General features: G+C 39.5%; 1 protein-coding gene across 3 annotated transcripts in view; it reads left to right on the forward strand.

Annotated features, from left to right (window-relative positions):
* The window catches only part of Pfkfb1 (6-phosphofructo-2-kinase/fructose-2,6-biphosphatase 1), a 44987-nt gene that overhangs the window by 2136 nt on the left and 18597 nt on the right, over window positions 1-24254 (forward strand). Inside the window, exons 1-7 of one of the 3 annotated variants that reach the window (XM_034485169.2) lie at window positions 3926-4381; window positions 16088-16213; window positions 18889-18982; window positions 19934-20000; window positions 21152-21226; window positions 21662-21718; window positions 23889-24010. In XM_034485169.2, the coding sequence (XP_034341060.1) occupies window positions 4285-4381; window positions 16088-16213; window positions 18889-18982; window positions 19934-20000; window positions 21152-21226; window positions 21662-21718; window positions 23889-24010 (638 nt within the window). In that variant the 5' untranslated portion in view covers window positions 3926-4284. Of the gene's footprint in view, window positions 1-3925; window positions 4382-16087; window positions 16214-18888; window positions 18983-19933; window positions 20001-21151; window positions 21227-21661; window positions 21719-23888; window positions 24011-24254 lie in introns of those variants that run through there. The other 2 variants (XM_034485165.2, XM_076918809.1) reach the window with 2 other exon arrangements.

Raw genomic sequence — 24254 nt, forward strand, 5'->3', positions numbered from 1 at the left:
TTGTTTTATTTTATTTAGTTTTGAAAAATGAGTCTAACTGTCCTTCCCATGGGGGCCTGAAACTTTCTATGTAGCCCAGACTGGCCGTGATTGTGTGATCCTCCCAGCCTAGCATCCACCTCTGTAATATATGTATATTTTTAAATTAAATGAACAATAGAGCGTGTATCTCTGACCTCTTCTCTAGTGTATTAAGTCAGGTTGATTTGCTATGAAACTTTGACAAGTTCTTTAGTTTCTCTGGGTGTCAATGGATAGCTTCGTAAAATAGAAATTAAAGCCCCTAGCCTACTTCCCACAGAGGACTGGCCTGATAATCAAGAAAGTGTAGAAGGCAGAATGCAGAGTTCTTTTGCTTCAGGGCTTTCGTGCTGTATCTGAGATTCATGTTATTGGCTTTTATGTGGTGGCCACAGGTAGTATTACCCACAACTCTCTATGTGCTTTCCTTCCTTACTGACTATGGTCAATGGGGAACCACTCCTAAGATGAGAATGCAGTGAGCTTTGTGGAGCAGACATGAGTTTGAAAACAGTGGCATAATGGGGCCAGGGCAGTCGCTGAGAACAAAGATTCTAGGCTGCTGTCACAGATGTCCTGATATGTGCTCATACATGAATCTAGCCTGTAAAGCATGTGACCATCCATCAGCCTTCCAGCCTATAACAGATGCATTCACAACCACACATTTCCAGACTTACCAATAAGGGGACCCCATTTATGACTTTATTGCCCATCTGTACTGTCTTGATGCTTTAAATAAGCTTCCTCTCCGTACTGTACATGGAGGTGGGAGCAGGCTCTATGGCTCTCCAAACATCACACTGCATAGTTGTCTTCCCTAGAGATAGTTCTGCTTTACGGTTCAGCTTTTAGCCTTGGGTGTGAATCTGATGCTGAGTGAACCCTGTGTCTATAACCAATACATTAAACCTTCTTAGAATTTCATAATCTTATTCTGTTCCACCCTAAAGTTTTAAGATTTTTTTAGATGCCACTCTTTACCTCAGACAAACCAGCCCCCACCCCGCATCCATTTCCCTGAAATCTGTCATAATATCTACTATGGTGAACTGGGATTTCTTGTCGCCCTGTTTATCTCTTCTACAGCAGAGAGGTGTAGATTGTGAACATGGTCACTGAGTAAGTGTCCTCCATACCAGAGCCTGAGATGAACAAGTCAGCAGATCACAGGGATCTAGGCCCCATCTTCAACGAGCTCACAATCTACTTAGGTACCAGACCAGAGAAACCCTGGCTCATATCGAGGCACATGGCAATATGAGACCTGGAGGCTAAGCTTCTCTCAAGGCTACAAGGCTGACTTTCAGAGAAGATAAACACTAAAACTGGTCTTGATGAGCAAGACAGAGTTTAGTGAGAATAGAAGACACTCCAGGCTGGGCAAGAGCCTAAAGGCAGGAAAATGCTGTGTTTGAGGGCTCTGTAATCTGCTAGTGCAGTTAAACATGGCAGGTCTGGGGAATAGAAGACTGGGAGGTAGCTTAGAACTTGATTTAGAAAAGGTTTGAATGCTAGTCTGAGGCATTTCTCTAAGGCTTGTTTTTTTTTTTTTTTCTGTTTCTGGTCTCAGAATTATTAACAGTAGAAGTTTCTATAGAAGGGTTAAATTAGGGTGTCAATCCTGGACCCTGAGTTTACTCATTCAGACCTTGTCAGAGGCCTTCTAGCCACCTAGCTCAGATTTCTTGCTACTAAAATTATCTTCCTGATTCTTGGCAGTGTTGTAAGGACAAAATTGTAAACATAAAAGACATGTTCATGTTGTTGGCTAAATTACCTTGGACAAGCCATCCTCTTTTCAGACCCATTTCCTTGTGCTATTACTGGGGATGTTTGAAAGAAACAAATAAGATAAACAAAATGTTGCTTTTTGGTCACTGGAAAACATACAAAGTCATGGTAAGATCATTAAAACAGACTTCCACTAATTATGTGACTTACTAGGATTAAGAGACTTGTGTCTTGCAAAGTCTATTTATGAGACTCTTGGAGTTGTCTGCTAATCTGGAAAACCTCATTATATGTTTTACTTTAAATTGATACATAATTGTTTATAATCGTGTGGTACTGTATGATACTTCAGTGCATGCATATAATGTGCAATGGTTAATTGCTTTATATATCAGCTCGAATATTTATTATTTCTCCTCCCCACCAGCTACTTTGAAGTATATAATTAGCTGTTGTGAACCATAGTTATCCAGATGTGCTCTAGAATATCAGATGTTATTCCTCCTGTTTACCAGAATCCATTCTGTTTGTTGTTCTCACTTTCTCCCTCTCCTTTGCCCACTAGTCTATACCTAGTTTCTCACCACCCTCTTTTAGGTTTGGCCAGTAAGTGAGAGCATGTAGTATTTGATGTTTTATGCCAGATTTAAGTTAACAGAAACCTAGAAATGAGTTTACCTTTCTAATTGATTTTCAGGAAGTCTTTACAGTATAAATGTTAATCCTGTGTCATAATAACATGCTAGAACTTGCAGATTACTTGGGGGGTGGGGGAAAGATGAATCATTTACTTCCCAAAGGAAGCAACAGTGTTGAATAATGTGTACTCAGCATTCCCCAGTTTTCTTCCCTAACACCGAGGGAATGGACCCCACTATCCTTCCCTATATACTAAATGAAAAAGCAGAAAAAAAAAAAACAGAGAGCAACTGAGGCACTAAAAAGTTCAGTCTTCTGTCTGGTTTATCATATCTAGCAATGGACAGAAGTGAGATTCCACCCAGACAGTGTGGCTTCCAATTCCACTGTTCTTGACTGCTATGATCCATTGCCTCAGTAGGCTCCTTGAGATAGGTAGGCTTTAATGTTGAAAGTCTTTTATGGGTATGCACAGCAACTGGAGTGAATCTAACCCTTGAATAGACTAAGGTTCTGGGAAGATATTTTAGGAAGTGCCTTAAAAGGCAAAGTAGAGCTGGGAGCATTTGAGGGCGGGGACTGGAGATTTCTTTTCCTGAGAGATTGCCCTTGCACAGTCCAGCTCAGTGGAAGAAAGTTGAGCTTCCTAATACCCAATCACTGGAGATTTGCTGGGGGTGGGAAGGTTACAGAGAATGAAGTAAAAGGGCACTTGGACACCTTCCAGGCAAAGCCGTGCAGTTAAGTTGCATAAATTCTACAGATAAAAGTCTCAAAATAAATGGGAGAATGGCAATAAAACTGGGGACAAGGGAAGGGTGGACATCTGGATGAAATGTCTCTGGCCTGTGGATTTCTGCTATTTAGATAGACGCCATTGCCTCTTGCTCCTCATACTCTCCTCAGTGTGCTTTCCACCTCTCCTAAGATCCCATCCCAACACCTTGGCTCAAAGAGCTTTAGCCCGGGTTTGAATTAGATTCTGATGCCTTTAGTGCAGGGTCATCTCAGCATTGGCAGTCATGTGGGCTGCGCTTACTTATCGGCTCTCTGCCCGGCAATGGCTGCCCTCACTCTTATTCCCAAGGTGTCAGATTTACCCTGATTTATTTAACCTTGACTGGAGAGAGTATAAAAATGATCAGATAGTACCAATCTCTTTGGAGTGCCCAGGACAGCTCATTTTAAGAGGGAGAGTTCCCGTGGAGGGGCAGGGAGCAGACTCCAGGGAAAGACAGTTTTACAAGTGCCCTGGTGAATAGGGTAAGCGGGTGAGGTAGTGAAAGTCTACTTCCAGTTTGGGCCCTTAATTGCTAGCTCAAAACATTGCATTTTGCATTAGGAACATTAGGTTTGTGGTTTTTGTTGTGGAGGCCCTTGTAATGAATCTCTGTTTCTGAGTTGGAGCTTAACATTCAAATTAAGCCTGCTTTTTTTTTTTTATTTCAAAGCTTAGACCTATCTCCATCACCTTTGTCATGCCACACAACACAGGATGTAAGCACATGATCTTTGGTCTTTTATTTGCATACTCTACTAGTCCTGCCTCCATTGGCGGGAAGTAACTGGCCAGACCTGGGCTGCCTTGCTGGCTGCCTTCCTTGCTAGGCTCCAACTTATCTTCTATGTACATAGCCCTTGGAGTTCAGAGGCCTCTGCTGACTTCTGCTCAACCTCTGGCTCTCAGCACCCATATCCCCACTTGTACATCCGGGAGCAGAAGAAAAAGAGGGAGCTGGAGATAACCTGTGAGAGGCTCAGAAGCCCAGTACATCCCCCTGTCTCAGCCCTGCCCACCTGCTGCTGTGGCAACAGACAAGACAGCTAGGAACATAGGAAGTGAGGTCCAATACCTTGTGGGCAGTGGTGTCATTAGCTGCAACGCCTAAGATGTCTCAAGAGATGGGAGAACTCACTCAAACCAGGTTACAGAAGATCTGGATTCCACACAGCAGCAGTAGCAGTGTGCTGCAGCGGCGAAGGGGCTGTAAGTGTGGGTTGACATTTGTGGGTGATGGTGGGTGGGTCGAGAAGAACAAATGGTGCTCCCCATCCACTCCTGTCGTCACATAGAAGTTGGAATAGATGATCAATTGAACGAAATTGCTAGAGTATAACGAGAGGCTAATATGAGAAAGAATAAGGAAATAAGAGAAAAGCAGGTAGAGAAGACCAAGGACGAGGCTTAGATGAAAAGAACACAAACTATAGGAACCCCTGACCTAAGGGCTGTCTCTCTTTATTCGAGAAATTGTCGGAATGCTTCTTGTCTGGAACTCGAGTGTTCTAGTGTAGTGCTACCCGAGAATATTTTATTTTAGCTCCTCTTATGAAAGATCTGGAAACAGGTCTCGTTTAATTTATGCCAGGGTAAAAGAAGGTGATGGTTCCTGGCATGGTGTCTCGGAGGCTAGGTGCTGAATCCACAACATTACCATGGGACTGGTCAGCGTTGCCCTTCCTCTTTCATGATCTTAAAAATAAGTCTGTACCTGCCCCGGCTGGGAATGACCGAGTACTTTGCCTTGACATTTAGAGGCAGTCTTGCTGTTCTGAAGAGTTGAGAGGAAAGACAAAGCCTGGTCTGTTTCTGAGTTGGGGCGTAACATTCTAATTGGGCCTGCTTTCTTTATTTCAAAGCTCAGACCTTTGAAATGTTTAAGGAGGAGCAGAGGCAAAGTAAGCAAAGCTTGTAAATAGGCTTTGAAACTGAAGTATACAATTTCTCATAGATAAGCGGGGATAATCGTGCAACAAGGTGTTTCCAGCCCAGCTTGAGAGACCAGAAGGGGGCTAGAGATAAGACATCTGTGGACTGCAGGACTCGGACAGCTCAAGCAGCAGCTGAGGAAGTTGCCGGACTCTTAATGTTAAGGGAAGGGTAGACCTAATGCATATGGAGAGCAGTACTTCACCATAGCAGTTTCAGGGAGATATAGGATATTAGATTAGTACATAGGATGAAGGGTAGAAGAGAACAAAATCCAGAATCCTGTTCTCTATTGTTCTCTATTGTCCATCAGCAATTCTAATTACTCATCTGGAGATGTAAGAGTCTGGATGAGATAGAATGAGGTTCTGCGTACATAGGTCTTCCAGAGTGAAAACTGTTATATTCTTGAGAAATCTGCCTTTCAAGTTGGAGAAGCAATATAATATACATTAATGACTTTGCAGTCATATAGAAGATACAGAACAGAGCTGGCCGTGGCCAGTAATCAGGAGGTAGATTCAGAAGGACTTGCTACAAGTTTGAGAGATAGTCTTAGCTTCACGGTAGGTTCTCAACCAGCCAGGACTATATAGCAAAGTTCCATTTCAAAAGCAATACAAGAAACCCCCTACCCCACAGGACAGAAAAAAATATGTTTATTTTAAATCTGAGCTCCACATTCCGTAATTGTGCACAAGAGTACTACTTACCAGTTGTAAGGCTGTGTAGCTTTGAGTGTCACCTCCTGTCTTTACAAACTTAGACAAGCCTATTAGCCTTGTTTTGCTCCTGTTCCCTCACCTGTAAACCGATGTTGCTAACAGTACTGTTGAAAAGGTTAGATAAACCGAAGCAGGTAACATGCTAAGAAGAATGAACATCCCATAGTATGCACTTAGTAAACAAAAGCATGGTTGCCTGCTCTTCTTCACCATCATACCCAGCATCAAGTCCTGAGCCTGGCCCCAAACAGATGCTCCGTAAATCATCACTTGGCTGCTTTTACTTTTACCATTGTTCTGTGTACCCAAGATACTCCTGAGGGAATAACTAAATTGTTACTATACACATTCCTTTTGTAGAAAATTGTGTTTTATAGTAGTATATATGATGCTACATATATGTATATCTGTAATATATATTATACATATAATTGGTTTTATATAGTGTATTTTGTATAATGTATTTGTATTTGACAAACCTAGTAATTAGTTTTTAGTAAATAGGGTTTTTTTTGTAGGTATCCTTTAGGGGAGTAAGGGAATTCCTTCTTATTTTTAACTTGCCATAGTTTTTAAAAAGTGAGTTGGTGTTGAAATGAATGAACAGAATGTGTTTTCTATATCTATTGATATACACTATGATTTTTTAAAAATTTAACTTCTTTGTGCTACATGGGTTTTTTTTTTTTTCCTTTATAATGAGCTAATTTTGTGGTCCTGGGTCATGAAAGTACTTCTAGATTTAGTTCACTAAAATTTTGTTGAATACTTGAGTATTTTCTTCAGGAGAGATTCTATTTTCATGTTTTCCTTTTCTGGTTTTGATGTCAAGGTTATACTAACATCGTGCAATGAGGTGAGAACTATTTTCTTTCATTCCACCTCTGACAAAGTTCGTCCCAGAACTATCTGTTCCTCAAATATTTGGCAGAACTTTCAGATCAAACAGTGTAGTCTTTGAAACCATTTAACTGTTACAGATTCTTTGAAAGTTATGGATTTTTTTTGTTTGTTTGTTTGCTACTTAGACTTACTGAGTTATGATTTTCTGGGAAGTAATTATTTCACAAGTTTTTGAGTTGATTTAAAGTTTGTATGTGCATCTTTTTAAAAACGTTGTTGTCGTGTTATGTTCTTTTTCTAAGGCTTACTTATTTTTTATTGAAAAAAAATTTTCTCCTATAATCTACTCTCTAACGACATTATTCACTTGTACCTCTATTTTATTACCTCAAAAAATATTGTGAACAGTTTATCAGTTTTTGGTTTTCTTAAAAAACAAATCAGCCCTTTTTAAGCTTCATTTTTTGTTTGTTCCTGTCCTGTCTTTACTTTTGCTTAATTATCTTTCTAGTGGCTATTCATAGCTTGCTCTCTTTGAATATATTTTAAGTAATGGAGTTAGAAGTTCATCTCATTTATTTCCAAGCTTTCTTCTTTTCTGATCTACAGTTGGCCTACTAAGCAGGACATATGTTCTGTGTATGCATAAATCTTTCTAGATCATTTGATAAACAGACTTTGCCATGGACTTGATTAATCTGTCACTCACCCAGTTGCCCAGTTGTCATCATCGCCACAGTCTATATTTCAGGACCACTAGGCCCCTGTAGATTGCCATGGAGCAGCTAAGAGGTTAATGCTCGGAACAGCAGGACACCTCTTAGAGTAAGTGCCAGCCCTTGAGCCAGCTCTGTTTAGATAGGTCAGTGTCATTGCCATGTCCACTCAAATTCCATTCCTGCAAGAAAACAAACCGTATGATCCCAGGTCCTTGAAATCTGCTTTATGGAACATTTGGTGACTGTTCTATAGGTACTTGAAAAGAGGTTATATTTTACATTATGTGTCGTATTTATCTTAAGTTTTTCTTGTTAGTTTGGATGAAGTGTTCCAATATTCTGCTGGAGTTTGGGTTGCCAATCATTGTGGAAAATGTGTTAAAGTAGCCTAATAATTTTGCTAGTTTTGCCACCTTGTTACAAATAAATTTAGAACTGCTATATCTTCAGTAATATCAAAAGTTGGTTATTGTTATCATATTGCACTACAATATCAATCTTCTTTGATATTAATATATCTATACTAAATTTACTAAGTTTAATATTTGCCCAGTAGATTTTCCTTTTTAAAATTTGTTTTATTTGAGACAGTCTCTCTATCATATAGCTTTGGCTGTCCTAGAACTGGCTATGTAGACCAGGCTAGTCTTGAATTTATAGAGATCTATGTGCGTCTCCTTCCCTGGTGCTGGAATTCAAGGCATGTGCCATCAAACACAGTAAAATTTTTTAAATAGAGAAACAATTCATATAACATAAAATTTACCATCTTGAAGTGTGCAAGAAAATAGTTTTGAATATATTCATATGGTTGTACAACCATCATCACTAATTCCACTAATACATTTTTAATATATGTATTTAAAAATTGGAGGGACCTTGGAGGATTGGGGACTGAATATGATTAAAATGTACGGTATACATGTATGAAATTCTCAAAGAATAACATATTATAAGATTTAATTGATTCATAACTGTACATACTTTAATAATATTTTAATACATGTATACAGTATGAATGATTAGATTAAGGTAACTGATCTATTCATTACCTCAGACATTTATCATTTCTTTGTGTTGGGAACATTTCAAATCGTCCTCTTTACTTTCGAAATTCATTATAAGAAAAAGAAACTTTATACCCTTTAGAGTATCTTCCCATTCTACCCTTCCCTCTATCCTTGACAACTACTAATCTACTCTCCATTTCAGTTGATTAGTTATTTGAGACATTCCATAGAAATGGAAAGTAATGTGGTCTTTAGTCTTTGGTTTGGTTTGTTGTATGTAATGTTTTCAAGGTCAATGTTTGTTGCAGCATGTTTATAGCTTTTTATACCCAAATAATTGACTCATATAAACGCACTACTTTCTATACATATATTCATGAGGTGATTGGCATTTGGGTTTTTTCTACTTTTAACTACTATGAATAATGCTGTCATGAATATTCATGTATAAGTTTTTATGTGGACCTAAGCTTTCTTTTCTTAAAAAAATGATTTTATGTATGTGAGTACACTGTCACTGTCTTCAGACACACCAAAAGAGGGCACTGGATCCCATTACAGATGGTTGTGAGCCACCATGTGGTTGCTAGGTATTGAACTCAGGACAGTCAGTGCTCTTAACCACTGAGATACCTCTCTAGCTCCACAGAGATAAGTTTTCAGAGTTTCTGAGCCACATAGAAACTCTGTCTACAATGTTCCAGCCAAACTATTTAAAAGTGAGTTCATCATATTCCATTTCCCAAAGCAACATACAGGGGTTTCAGCTTTTCCATACATATCCTTGTGAACATTTGTATTATTATTTTAAATTATTATATACTCTCTGAAAGATATAATGTGGCCTCTGTGATTTGCATTTGTATAATGACTAGTGAGTTTTCTTTATTATGTGGTTATTGTTGGCCATTTACCTATCATCCTTGGACAAAATTCTATGCAGATTCTTTGCCCATTTTAATTTAATTAGAATATTTGACCTTGAATTATTTGTAAGAATTTCTATTTTTAGAATTAAAAAAAATTATATCCATAGAAGTAAGAAGACAACTTGTGAGTGTAAGTTCTCTCCTCTCACCATGTGAGCCTCAGGGATCAAACTCAGCTCTTCAGGCTTAGTGGCAAGTGAGCCATCTTGGCACCCCCTAGAATTCTATTTGTTTCTCTGAGGCAGGGTATCACAGTGTACCCCAAACTTGGCTGAAACTTGTAGAAATCCTCCTGCCTCAAATTCCCAAGCATTGTGTTTTATCAGGCTGCTTTAAGTAGTACAAAATATTGGTGTCCTGTCAAAACTATGATTTACAGGGGGCTGGAGAGATGGCTCAGTGGTTAAGAGCATTGACTGCTCTTCCAGAGGTCCTGAGTTCAATTCCCAGCAAACACATGGTCACAACCATGTGTAGTAGGATCTGATGTCCTCCTCTGGTGTGTCTGAAGACAGTGACTGGTACACTCCTACATAAAATAAATAAACATCTAAAAAATATGATTTACAAAATTTACTTTTGTAAATCTGTGGGTTTCTTCTCTTTTTAATTTCCCCTTCCTTCCTTTGTTTCTTCCTTCCCTCCTTCCTTCCTCTCTTCTCTCTTTCCTTCCTTCCTTCCCCCCACCCCCGGTTTTAGACAAAGTGTTATCGGAGATTGATTTTGAACTAGCCAAGGTTGACCTTGAACTTCTCATTTTCCTGCCTCTATCTCCTAATTTATACTGAGATGATAAATATGAGACACAATATACAATTTATATGGTACTAGGGATACAATACTAGAGTTTCATCATGTTAGGCAAATACTTTACCAACTGAGCTACTTCTCTACCTGTCAGGTTTTTTTCCACTTTTTTTTGAGATAGGATCTTGCTAAGTAGCCTAGTCTGTCCTTGAACTCAGGATCCTTCTGCCTCAGCCTTTGTAGTACTAGTATAAAAGATGTGAATCTCCAGGTTTGCCTTCACTTCTTTTATAGTATCTTGTCTTTTTTTCTTTCTTTGTTTTTTTTTAAATGGCCATATAGTTCAGGCTGGCCTTGAATTCCTGATCCTCCTTCCTAATGCTGGGTTGACAGGTTTATTCCACTATGCTGGTCTTTTACAGTGTCCTTTGAAATACAAACATTTTTAATTTTGAACAGTAGAGACGCAGAAGGATCACACATTTGAGGGCAGCCTTGGCTATATAACATATTTCAGGCCAGTCTTGTTTGCAATAGTCTTTTCTTGCTAGCCATTTATGTATAATTTTAAAGAAACTGTTGTCTAATTCAGTGCTGCAAAGATCTATGCCTAGGTTTTACTTTAGGAATTTTGTAGTTTGGGTTCCTATATATTTGTAGCTCTGTGGCCCATTTTGAAATAATTTTGTCATATGGTGTTAAACAATAATATAACTTCATTTCATCTTTGCATGTGAATATTAGTTCATCCCAGCTGCATTTATTGAAAAGACCTCTTTCCACACTGAATCATTTTGACACAATTAATGAAATTCAGTTGACTATAAATTAAAGGATTTATTTCTGGGCTTTTAATCATACCGAGCCCTCGTTAGTTACAGTCTGCATTACTATATTTTAAAACATAGTAAAATTTGCATATGGTAAATTTTGAAACTTTAAAACATGAATTCTTCAATTTTGATCTTCAAAATTATTTTGGCTACTTTATGTCTTCATATGTATTTTTGGAATGTGTTGGTCTATTTCTGCAAAGGGGCTGCATTCAATCTGTAGATCAGCCTGGGAGTGGTGCTGTCTTAGCAATATTAAGTCTTGGCTTTGTAAGCTGTTTAATTTACCTAGATTGTTCTTCTTTGTAATTTTCAAAGTACATAAAAAATGTTCATCTATTTAATTTTATGGCAGTATAAATGGAATTGGTTTTCTTAATTTCACTTTTATTTTCTTCTTGCTTCATTTAAAAAATATTTTACTTTTGAGATTATAATTACATCATTTCTTCCTTCTCTTTCCTCTCTTCAAACCTTCCCTTATACCCCTACTTGCTCTCTTTGAAAATTCATGGCCCTTTTCTCATTAGTTATTCTTCCGTGCATATGTATATGTGTATATTACATATATACATATAAATTCCTAGATACATGAATACAGCCTGCTCAGTCTGTATACTGTTACTTCTGTGAATACTTTCAGGGCTGACATTTTGCCATTGGACAGCCAATTGGTGTGATCTTTTCTGGAGAAGCCTTTTTTAAAAGAATCTTGGAATTTCTTAGTTGCCTGTAGTTTGGGGTTGTGTGGGGTTGAAGCCTTGTGGGCTTCCCTCCATCCATGTTAGCAAATATACTGCTCCCCTTCCTTCTTCAGGTCATGTTTGGGCTGTCATGTTGGTAAAACTTTATGGTATACCCTTTGTCTTTCCTAAGAGACACAATCTCCCAGAAAACAATTCCTTTACCTTTTATCTCCATGCCTCCTCAAAGAGCACTGAGCCTTAGGTGTGTGATCTGTATCGTAGATATAACTGTTGAGACTGGGCTCCACAGCTCTACATTTTGATTGGTTATAATTTTGTATATATTGCAAAAAGAAGTTTCCTTGATGAGACATGAGAACTATACTTACCTGTGGGCCTAAGGACAAATATTTAAAATGTACTTAGGGATTATGCTAGTGTAATGAAGTGACAGTTGGAGGGTCTCCTCCAAGATATATGACTTCACCAGCTCTGAGTAGTTGGCTAAGTTTCCAGTAAAAGCCATGCTTCCCATCTTATGTGGGTCGTAAATCCAATTAGAGAGCTGTTGGTTACCGCCAAGGTATAAATGCCACTACTGCACTATTAGGGTTATTATGCCACATTGATTGTTGTTGTGGGTCATGGGCATCATAGCTGGGTAAAATTGTTAGTTGCTACACTCCCTCTAATACCTTCAAATCTAGTCCTCAGCAAAGAAACATTCAGGTCAGTTCCAGCTCAGGTGCTTCTAGGTACTTTATCTGAAGTACATGGCATTTTCAACAACAACAGTGACTTACTGTCCACCTCTGGAGGCAAGCAAGGACAATACCAATCGCCTATATAATGTTTGGGGAGTCTTTTGGACAATTCTGATTAATAACTTAGAAGAGGGCTTCTCGTGCCTGGTGTTGGGTTTCCTTAGATGGTCTTTGGAGCTTGGAGGGAGCACTGTCAGTCAAAATGGGAAATTTTCATTTAAACTATGTATGTATGTTTATATACCAACTTCTGTGTATTGTAAGCATTTTAGGTAATTAATAGTATGATTCCTTATGACTCTTAAGTCATCCTTACCCTCTTCCCTTCTCACTCTCTAATGAGAGCCCCCCCCCATTTTTTTTATTTTCCCAATCAGATCACTTGAACACTGCTATTACCCTCTCTTTTGCTCAGCTACCCTAGCAGTGTTCTATTCTTACTTTCCTGGTTTCTGCATTTACTCCAGGTTATATAATCACATATGATGATTTGGACCTTGGAACCATGGATGTGATGTTAGTATTTCTGGGTCTGGCTTGCCTCACTCAATATGATCTTTCTAGTTCTATTCCAACGATATCCAGAGGTTCCTCTGGTGCCTTCTCACCCAGGTGCTAAAGTTTATCAAAAGCATTATTAAAGTATCCTACTAGCTTTTGGCATCTAGTCCCTTTACTTTTAGACAGTCCTTTCAACTGTCTAAGTTGCCAGTGTGACAAGTGACTTTTAGTGAACCAACTGGAGAGCAAGAGAGAACCAGCGAGATTGAGAAAACAGTCACAATTTATTTACAAAACACCCCAAGGAGTCACATGAGAACTATTATACACGACTACCTTATGTGCTCTGTTTCACCTAGGGCTCTCCCAGTAGACCTTGCCACCCAATAGCATTTCAGAAACAAGAAAAGGGTTCAGTTAGTACTTTTCTTTAGCATACATTTGACATATGATCCAGCATTTTTAGTTCTAAGTATAAGAATTCATTTCAGTTTTCATAAAGTAAATTGAAAATCTGTATGTAAAGTATATATGAGAATACAGAGCTTTATTAAAAATTCACAAATTACTAGGAATAACCAAGATGCCTTGTAATTGATGATGTATTAACAAACTAGAATACCACTCAGGAATGAAGAGAACTATTGAGTTATACAGCAATTAAAATATATCTCAAATGCATTATAAGCTAAAATATATCTGTGCATTGTGCTAAGAGAAAAAAAGCCAGGGTCAAAGGTTGACATGGGATATAGCTAAATCTGTCTGAAATCCTGGGAAAGCAAAATTATATGAATAGAATATCAATCATAGTTATCTTGGCCTAAGGGGGAATGTCATTGGATCTAATTATAATCAGCTGTGTAAGTAAAAATTTCTGGGGATGGAATTGTTCTGTATGGTACTATAGAAGTGGATGTTTGACTTCATACATGGGTGTGTTTAGTGGCTCTCTTATTTAACTCTTTGGGGAACATTAATTTTCTTGTCGGTTGGTTGGTTTTTGTTTTTAGTTTTCCATACATGTTTCCAACATGAGACAACTTTTCAGGGCTTTTGCAGAAATACTGTTTAGAATGTCTTCTTTGTACACCCACTAAATGGTCTGACTGGGTCTTGGAAGGAAGTCTTAAAGGTAGTTGAGTTCCCAAAGTTGGCACACTAATTAGGATCAAAGCACTAGCCAGTCTTAAGGAAACGCTTTCTTCTTTTTTTCTTTTTGTACTTCCAGTGTCTCTGGCTATCATTTTCTGTCCTCTGTTCAAAAACTATTCACTGTAATGATTGGACCTCACCTAGAAACAATGTAGGAGGAGACAAAAAAGCTCCTATGAACACTACTTGTGTCCTGTTGACACTATTTCAAACTCCAGAAAGGTCCTCATCCCACAGGGTTTTGATCCCTCTAAGCTCCCCTTCTGGGACATTTCTACTTCTGAGCTACCTTTGTTGTTTATTCCTTTGCTACAGAACCAAAGATAAAGAGTAAATAGAAACCCGAGAGAGGCTGGGCTATAGCTTAGTGATGGAACACTTGTGAAGTTCAATCTCCAGTAACTACCCACCTCCGAAGCCTCAAAGGACTTCTCCCATTATCTCTAAACTTTAGCTCTCATTCCTATTTCTTCTATTAAAAATTATATGTATTTTATACAAAGCTATGGGATTCTTCGTGATATTTTCACTCATGTATGCCGTCATGTACTGTGGGTATAAGGACAGATATTTAGGTTGCTGTCAGAAATAATGCTGTTTTAGTAAAGGAGTGGTAGATAGCTGTCTGATCATGTGTGATTACCTTTTCAAATAAAGCATTTAACAGAATCCTCATAGCTAGTTTAAATCTTTATCCTTTTTTTTTTTTTTTTTTTTTTTTTTTTTTTTTTTTTTGTTTTGTTTTTCGAGACAGGGTTTCTCTATAGCCCTGGCTGTCCTGGAACTCACTCTGTAGACCAGGCTGGCCTCGAACTCAGAAATCCGCCTGCCTCTGCCTCCCAAGTGCTGGGATTAAAGGTGTGTGCCACTACATCCAGCTTCCTTATAGCTCTTAAAGATAAATTTCACTGCTGCTTTATCTTTTTTAGATTTCTTTAAAAATCATATGTATCTGAGTACTTTTTCGAATGTGTGTGTGCTTGTGAAGGACCGCAGAGGGCATCCAATTCTGTGGGACTGGAATTACAGGTGGTTGTGAGCTGACACATAGTGCTAGGAACTGAACCTGGGTCTTCTGCAAGAGCAGCAATCACTCTTAACTGCTGAGTTATCTCTTCTCACACCCCCTTCCATATTTTCAATGAAGCCCTTTTCCTTGGCGATGGAGAATGGGGAACTAAGTTGTCACGTGTTAGCAAGTCTCAGTCTTATTTTGAGTATCAGAGGGGTGCCCAACACAAGTGTCCTTGACCTCCAAATGTAATGAATAGGCTTCTCACATTCCCATGTTCCTGCTGCGTAGGTGCATTTCTTGTATTTCTTCCCATTTCAGAGACTTTTCATCAGTGCCCTGAACTTCTGTTTCCCTTCCTTCTGCAGATTGAAATGTTTTTCCCTCCCAGGTGAGAGAAGGTAACTTGATCTGGCCCGTGTTCCAGGAGAGGTGGGCTAGATTGAGCGGGATTGCTGCCAGGTGCAGTAAGTTGCCACCAGTGGTTTCAAGCTACAGTTTGTTTTGCCTTTCTCTTAAATAGTAAGGTTTACCCCACAGGAACATGGAGAAAACTTTCTGTGCAGAATTTGAGCAATGACTATTGTTCTGTTCTCCTCCCCAAGCCAGAATTCTATACAATACTTTTCTCGGGATTTTTCTCAATCTTCTCGGCCAGCACCTAGAGGAAGGTTGAAAAATATGTAAAGCTGTCTATGTCTGCAGTCCTTCTAAGGTTCCCATTGGCCCACAACCAGCCTTAGCATCTTATTAGTCATTTTTATCTGGACCTTCTTATGAGTTAGTATGTTGTTCAGCAGTTTCTGTATCAACTGAGAAATGCCTGGGTCCGATTGCCCTCTTCAGATGCCTGTTGTTTTCCAAGTTTAAGTTTGCTCTCTTTACTGCAACCTCAGTTCTCTGGTGAGTCTAAGGAAAGTTGTGATGCCCGTTTTAAAGCTTTGCCCTCTCCCTCGTAATAACAAAAGCAATAGGGTTTCCAACTCTACATCTCGAAGCCAATGGCAGGAGAGCTTCTCAAGGTGGAGATAAGCTTTTAAGGATCTCCTTGTCTTCCAGCCTCCATACCACAGTTCACTAATTCCCCCACGATGGTGATCATGGTGGGTTTACCAGCCCGAGGCAAGACCTACATCTCTACGAAGCTCACACGATATCTCAACTGGATAGGAACACCGACTAAAGGTACGTCTCTCAGAAATCATTGCTATATATTTCCACTACAGGCCACTAACTGAAAACTGGGAAAGGTAGAAGGCTAAAACTTTCAGCCCTAAAAGTGCTGCATACCCTTGTTTCCAGGATTAAAACCATGTCTACCACTACTATTACAACTGTCATGATGGTCTTATAAATCATACAACACATAAAAAATATTCTCCGCCTAATACCATGCTGGGTTTTTGGCATAGAAAAATTAGTATTAAGGCTAAATCTGCTCTTATGAAGGCTCACAAACACAAAGCAACCCTTCTACACCCTTCTATCCAGTCAGCCTTCCCTCATTCCTATCAAGCCTTCTCTGTTTCACCTCCTTTTCATGTGCTAGGATTTGAACATACATTCTACCATAGAGTTACCCTGAGCATCAAATCTCCCCTCCCCCCAGTTTATCCTTCCTTGCCCCTTATCCACTTTGTCTAATTAATCCATGTGCCAAAACCCATGCCAAGCATTAGGAAAGAAATAAAAAATGGATGAGACTCATGTCCTGTCCTTGGAGAGTTCTAACTCTGAATGGTATACATAACAAGACTTAGGCTGGACTAGAAATTCTCAGACAGGGTGCTGATGGTGCTCACAGAGGGAATTACTGACTGACAGACACCAAAAGCTTCATGGATAAGAATATGTCTAAGGTACTGGGTGGTGGTGGCAGCGGCGGCGCACGCCTTTAATCCCAGCACTTGGGAGGCAGAGCAGGTGGATTTCTGAGTTTGAGGCCAGTCTGGTCTACAGAGTGAGTTCCAGGACAGCCAGCCAGGGCTATACAGAGAAACCCTGTCTCGAAAAACAAAAACAAACAAACAAAGAATATGTCTAAGGTGGGTCCTGTGGGAGGAAGGGAACATTTGACAAAGCAAGGGTAGGAAGGAGCCACTCTCATACAGAATGGCAAGCCTAGGGAGCCTCTACTGATTGAAGAAGCATAAGACATAGTGGCAGATGGGTCTCTGTCCTGATCCCCTTTTATTCTGTGTATTCAACTTAACTGCTCATATAGGCCTTCAGAATCAATTTCAAACTACAAGACTAGTAATAACCATATTCTCCAATGGTACTCTTGCTCTGTAGATTTGAACCCAAGCCCATTAACTTCTGTTCAAGAAGTTGACTAGTCCAGCTTTTCAGGCCCTAGCCACAGTGGTTAACCCTTTCTCTCAAAACATGTTTTGCCTTCTGTTTAAGTAGTGTCTACCTACTTGTCATCTACCTATATTGTCCTTACTCCCCCCTCACTCTCATACCCTCCAATAAGAGACACCTACCCTAAAAAGCCTTGTTCTAATACTGCTGTCTTTAAGAAACTCTAAGCTAACCCCAAATGGGTCCTTCTTTTCCTCCCCCTCACTCTCTGCATAGTTGGATATTGTCTCTGTTGGAGCACTTAAAGGACCCTCTGGGAGCTCTCCTTTTCCCTGAGGTGGTAGCTGTTGTACTTATGAGTTGTTTGAGGGCCCCATCTCAAATATCTGTCTGTCTGTCTGTCTGCCTCTCTCTCTCTCTCTCTCTCTCTCTCTCTCTCTCTCTCTCTCTCTCTCTGTGTGTGTGTGCGTGACCCTGAAGTTATATATCACTTTGCAGAGTAGGCATTTGTCTTAGTCAGTGTTCTATTGATGCGAAGAGACACCAGGACCAAGGCAACTCTTATAAACAAGGGCATTACATTGCAGCTAGTTTACATTTTCAGAGTTCTAGTCCATTATCATCAATCATTGTGGGAAGCAGGGCAGCATGCAGGCAGACATGGTACTAGAGAAGTATCTGTGAGTTCTACATCTTGATCTACAGGCAAAGATAAAGACACTAGACCTGGCTTGTGTTTTGAAACCTCAAAGCCAATCCCCAATGAGAGACTTCTTACAACAAATCTACCCCACCTAATCCTTCTCAAGTAGTGCCCAGTGCCACACCCTGATAACTAAGCATTCAAATAAATGAGCCTATGGGAGCCATTCTTATTTAAACCCCCACACTATCCTAAAATTATTTGTTGGACAAACAAATTTATGAGCTATGGTCTGTTTGGCTGATTATTGTCTTTGTCCATTTCTTTTCTGTTTTTCCCCCATTACAAACAGGAAATTGCTGTTTAGAGAATTACGTTTAGATTTTTCCTTATGATATTAAATGGCAATTTTAGAGAATTACGTTTAGATTTTTCCTTATGATATTAAATGGCAAAATAACCTTGGTAACAAGGAGTCAGGAGACCCAGTCTGTATACATTATTAATTCACTCTAGATTTGACTGTGGGTAACTGGTTTTATTCTGTGCATCTCATTTCTTTATCTTCCCTATTGAATAGGAGATTTAAAGGGTTGGAATTTATGCTAAAGTAAAATGGCTTAGAATCAAACAGACCTGGGTTTGAATTTCAGATTGCCGGTTATTAACTGTGAAAGCTATTTTACACTTCTGAGCTTTACTTTCCTCATTGGTAAAGGTGAAATGGTTAACCCCTACCTTGCAGGACCAATAAGAGGGAAGAAATCAGCTGGTACCCATAATTTAAAGTCTTATATGTATATTTCCAGCTATAAATGATGCCTTTTACCTCTGAGATTCCTTCCAGCAAGAGCATACTTTTGGCCACTGCAGTCTTGCCAAAGTTTTCCCTAGTGTTTTCTGTTTTCAGTGTTTAACTTAGGTCAGTATCGACGAGAAGCAGTGAGCTACAGGAACTATGAATTCTTTCGCCCAGACAACATGGAGGCCCAACTTATCAGGAAGTAAGTACCTAATTTTTAAGAATCTATACTACCCTTTGGCTGAGTGGGACCTGTCTTCACATCCTAGGAGAGTAGTATAGAGTAACCTGCTCTTCCAGGGTGTCCAGACTTGTGGCATTACAACACAATGTAGTCATCTACAGTGTACATGCTCAAGAATGCCTCAGTCAAGTTATAAATAGGGAAAATGCAAAAATTCTCAAAAAATTTTAACGTAAGTTTACAGTTTGTATTGGGCCACATTTCATAGTTGGCCTAGGCCATGAATTGAACACCCTTGAGTCCAGCCTTTCTGTCAGCCTGCCCGACATCTGCTCAGTCATAACCATTTCCTCTCAAGAAGGTTTTCTAATCCTGTATTTCTGGTAAGCAAGCCCAGAAAACTCTTCACCTAACATTTGAGGTGAGTGTTTCACAAGCTCATCCCTCCTCAGTCTCTGCAGTCTTATCATTTCAACATTAAAGTCTCTTTTACCTATGTGATTGGAAGTACTTCTAAATGCAACCCGGCTCTGAACTTCTTATTTGGGTCCTCACTACAGAACCCAATCACCAATAAAAAGTATTTTCCTAAAAACCTAAGTACATCATCACTATCATGCCTGGGCTTACAATATTACCTATGCCAAGAATTCATTTTAACTCAAAGAGCACACATATCCCTATGCCTTACCTGTGTACATTAACCAATTCAGCTTTAGCTCCAACAGCACACAGTTAGATCCCTAAAACTATGATATCTCATTGTTCAGCTTTTTGGGGGCATGTCTTCTTATGTACAGCTTCTAAGCTGTACATACAGAGCCAGTTTCAACTCTGACCCCTTTGCTAGAACAAAGGGCACTGTTCTAGATGTTCACTGCATAGATGAACTATGTAGAAGTTCAACAGAGAGAGATGCTTCGTAGGAGGACTGTGGATAGGAATTCTCTGCTTCTTTCTCTTTTTCAGGCAGTGTGCTCTAGCAGCCCTAAAGGATGTCCATAAGTATCTCAGCCACGAGGAAGGTCATGTTGCGGTAAATAGTCTTCCTTTTCCCGCTCAGGCTATCTGTCAGTATGTAAAGTAGATAATATATACTAAGCACTTATTTATGGCATATGTTATTCTAAGTACTTTGTTTATATTAATAATTTAATTCATACTGCCCTGTGAGATGTGTCATTATTATGCTCTATTTGAGATAAATGAAAGAACTACCATGGAAAAATTATTTCCCAGGGTGGTATAATATGTATGTGGTAGGGCCAGATTGTATAGTTGTAGAATCCGTATTCTAAAGCCCTGTGTTTCATTGAGTTGCTGTCAAGATTTAGTGGTACAAAAATTTAAGACTGTGGTACAAACATTGCTTTCTTTTCTTTTTTCAACATGTTATAAACTTTATATTTTATTTTTTAGATTAATTTTTATTGGATATTTTATTTATATTTCAGATGTTATCCTCTTTCCCCATCCCCCCCCACTCACCCAGGACCCCCTATCCCATTCCCCCTCCTGCTTCTACGAGGATGTACACCCACCCACTCCCACCTCCCTGCTCTCAAATTCCCCCGTAGTGGGGCATCCAGCCTTCACAGGACCAAGAGGTTTTTTTTTTTTTTTATTAAAAATCTTTGCAAACAAATACCAATACCAAAAGAAGATAAAACTCCATGAACTTCTATACAGTGCAGAACAGAAGCTGTGAAGTACATTTCTTTCTAAACTGAGATTTGCCTATATATCTCGGCAATATTATACCTTAAATCTTTGGGTTAGAGATCCCTAAATATGCAATAGCCCCTTCTCAGGTGCTAAGGATAGGGAATTTTCCCTATTCCTGGGAGTGTCTAAATGTTTAGGAAGGAAAGGACTCACCTGGAGAACAAGCTCTACTATTGCTCTAACAGCAAGCATGCTTGTTGATAGAGCAAGTCCTTCTTCTAGGCCTGTTACTTGACCTATAAAATGATCCTAATAAAACCTTACATTTATAGGGTATAGGACATTTCTGAGCAGATAGTTGAGAGCTCAACGAGTGCTTTTGAAAGTGACATGAGCAAATTCCAAACCCTTCTTTTTAAGGCTTTAAGTTCTGCCCCTCCCCACTTAGAAAAAGGGCAAACAAAGAATGTGATTGTATCAACACTACACTGAGAGTAAGCCTCTCTTATTACATGTCTCTAGGTTTTTGATGCCACCAACACTACCAGAGAACGACGCTCATTGATTCTGCAGTTTGCTAAAGAACATGGTTACAAGGTAGAGTGCCATAGCCATGCTTATCTAAGACCAGATTCAAAGCAGTTCAAAGTAGGGTACTTAGAGCAGCCAATTTGGACACCATGGGGTCAACATCTAGCTTTTTCAGCTTCAGCTTCAGCAGAACAGAACAGAACAGAACAGGGGAGGTGCCAGGCTAGGCAGTGGAAGATGGGTACTGACAGGCTGATGCCAAGGTGGCAAGGATGGAGTCAGGAGGAACCTATATAAGACCCAAAAGCCAGCAGAAGCCTGAGGCAATTCAATTATAGCCAGGGTACCACATAGGAGTCCAAATCCTGAAAGCATCATTATGTGAAAGTATTGTTTTTACCAATTTCCCTAGGGATGACTTGGGCTATCAAGAATGGGTAATCCTGTTTGGCTCTCAGAAAACATAATCCCCTGATGGAAGGTTCTCCTTTTCTCTTATAGGTCTTCTTTATTGAGTCTATTTGTAATGACCCAGACATTATTGCAGAAAACATCAAGGTAAGGAATACCAGTTACCTTTCTTCCTTATTCTTTACAAAACAAGTGTTAATTTACACTTTAAATCTGCACATATATGTGTATATATCTATGCACACATACATAATGCATGTGTGTTCATGTGTGAATGTGGAATGCACGTACCATTATATATGTGTAGAGGTCAGAGATAACTTCAGATGTCAATCCTCACCTTCCAAACTTGTTTGAAGTAGGGTCTCTTCTTGTTCTCTGTTGCATGTTCTAAGCTAGCTGGCCCTTGAGCTTATAAGGCAGTCTCCTATCTTTACCTGTCTTTTTTTTTTTTTTTTTTTTTTTTTTTTTGGTTTTTTTTGGTTTTTTTTGGTTTTTGGTTTTTCGAGACAGGGTTTCTCTGTGTAGCTCTGGCTGTCCTGGAACTCACTCTGTAGACCAGGCTAGCCTCGAACTCAGAAATCCGCCTGCCTCTGCCTCCCAAGTGCTGGGATTAAAGGCGTGCGCCACCACCGCCCGGCTACCTGTCATTTTATAGTAGAAGCACTGGGATTGCAGATGCACACCACTATGTTCAGCTTTAAGTGTGTTTAAGGAATCTGAACATAGGTCCTCATACTTGTTTGATGTTATGGTTTGTATATTCTCGGCCCAGGGAATGGCACTATTAAAAGGTATAGCCTTGTTGGAGTAGGCGTGTCACTGTGGGTGTGGGCTTTAAAACCCTACTCCTAGCTGCCTGGAAGCCAGTATTCTGCTAGCAGCCTTCAGATAAAGATGTAGAACTCTCAGCTCCTCCTGAACCATGTCTGCCTACATGCTGCCATGTTCCTGCCTCGATGATAATGGACTGAACCTCTGAACCTGTAAGCCAGCCCCAATTAAATATTGTCCTTATAAGAGTTGCCTTGGTCATGGTGTCTGTTCACAGCAGTAAAACCCTAAGACATGTATGTGGCAAGCTCTTGACCCACTAAGTCAACCTTTAATACTCTGTATTTTGTCTTAGGGCTGAGTCATACCTAAAAGGCTACTATAAACTTAAAGAAAGCATTCTCCCTGAGATGCCCTCATTTGTATAAGAAGTATTCCTCTGACCATCCTTGCCCACAATGTTCCTATAAAAAGTTACATGAAGCCAGCATACATAGAGCCCTTTTGTCCCTATAAAGTTCTGTATTATACCCAACATTTTAAATAAGAATCATTGCTACTTGTAGACTTGGAACTGCATGATTGAGAATTAGATCTCTTGCAAACTTTTGTTGTTCCCTGATCCTTCAAATTACTAGAGCTCAAGAGCATAAGAGACCTTAACAGCTATCTCTTTCAACTTTCATCAAGTACTTAAAATATTAGCCAAGTATTTGTCTAATAACAACTCACTGTATAAAGGTAGAAGGAGAGAACTAACTTCACAACATTGTCCTGTTTTCCATACATGCACCATGGCATACATATGTACCCCAAATAGTAGATTATACACGTGTAAATAAAAATAATAATATAACAATTAAGCATTTTAAAGGAATATCTTTCCTTTAAAGGAGAAGAATACCGGGCTGGTGAGATGGCTCAGTGGTTAAGAGCACTGACTGCTCTTCCGGAGGTCATGAGTTCAAATCCCAGCAACCACATGGTGGCTCACAACCATCTGTAATGAGATCTGATGCCCTCTTATGGGGTGTCTGAAGACAGCAACAGTGTACTTACATATAATAAATAAATAGTTTTTAAAAAAAGGAGAATACCAGCAATCAGTCACAAAGCTATAGTTAGTTCCTGATAGCAAGTAAGATTCCATGTAGGCTCAAGTGATTGAGTGGAGTGGTGGGAAATATAGGAGGAGAAGGCCAATATTGGGGATTAGGAGATGCCAGCCTTTGCAAAATCCAATGAAAGCATGCCTGTTTTCTCAGCAATGACTAAATACACACAAGCCTTTATGATATCAAGTCAGAATATCTGATTCTTCTGCATCATACGTTCCTGGCCTCTTACAAATGTTGTTAAGCAATGTGTGTTCTGGTAGTAAATCCATTGTAACATACAGCCCAACTTAAGCAAAATCCGTTGTCAAACTCTGTTTCGTTTCCTTTGTAATGGGGTGGATGGTAGTTGCCCCTGAAGGTCATTTCCAAGTACAGTATCAGAGTCTCTGTCTCCGTACATTTATCTTCTTCCCACCTTCTCACAGCAAGTGAAACTTGGCAGTCCTGATTACATAGACTGTGACAAAGAAAAGGTTTTGGAAGACTTTCTAAAGAGAATTGAGTGCTATGAGATCAACTACCAACCTTTGGATGAGGAATTAGACAGGTAAGACTCCAACTCCTCCTGGGGCCTTTGTCCAGTTTTCATGTCTTATGGGACCCAAGGAAATGTCCTCCTTTTAGGGGCCCTAACTTTTCTGTCTATATCAGAAACTGGGACTTGATATGTCTTTATGACTCCCTCCAGTCCAATTCTTCATGAGACAGTGTTACCTTGATATGGGAAGCATTCATCCCACATCGTATACTTTTCAAACTGCCTCTCACTGCCATCTCCTAGTGCTCACCTA

This window comes from Arvicanthis niloticus, chromosome X (assembly GCF_011762505.2).
Source record: "Arvicanthis niloticus isolate mArvNil1 chromosome X, mArvNil1.pat.X, whole genome shotgun sequence".
Classification (NCBI taxonomy): Eukaryota; Metazoa; Chordata; class Mammalia; order Rodentia; family Muridae; genus Arvicanthis; species Arvicanthis niloticus.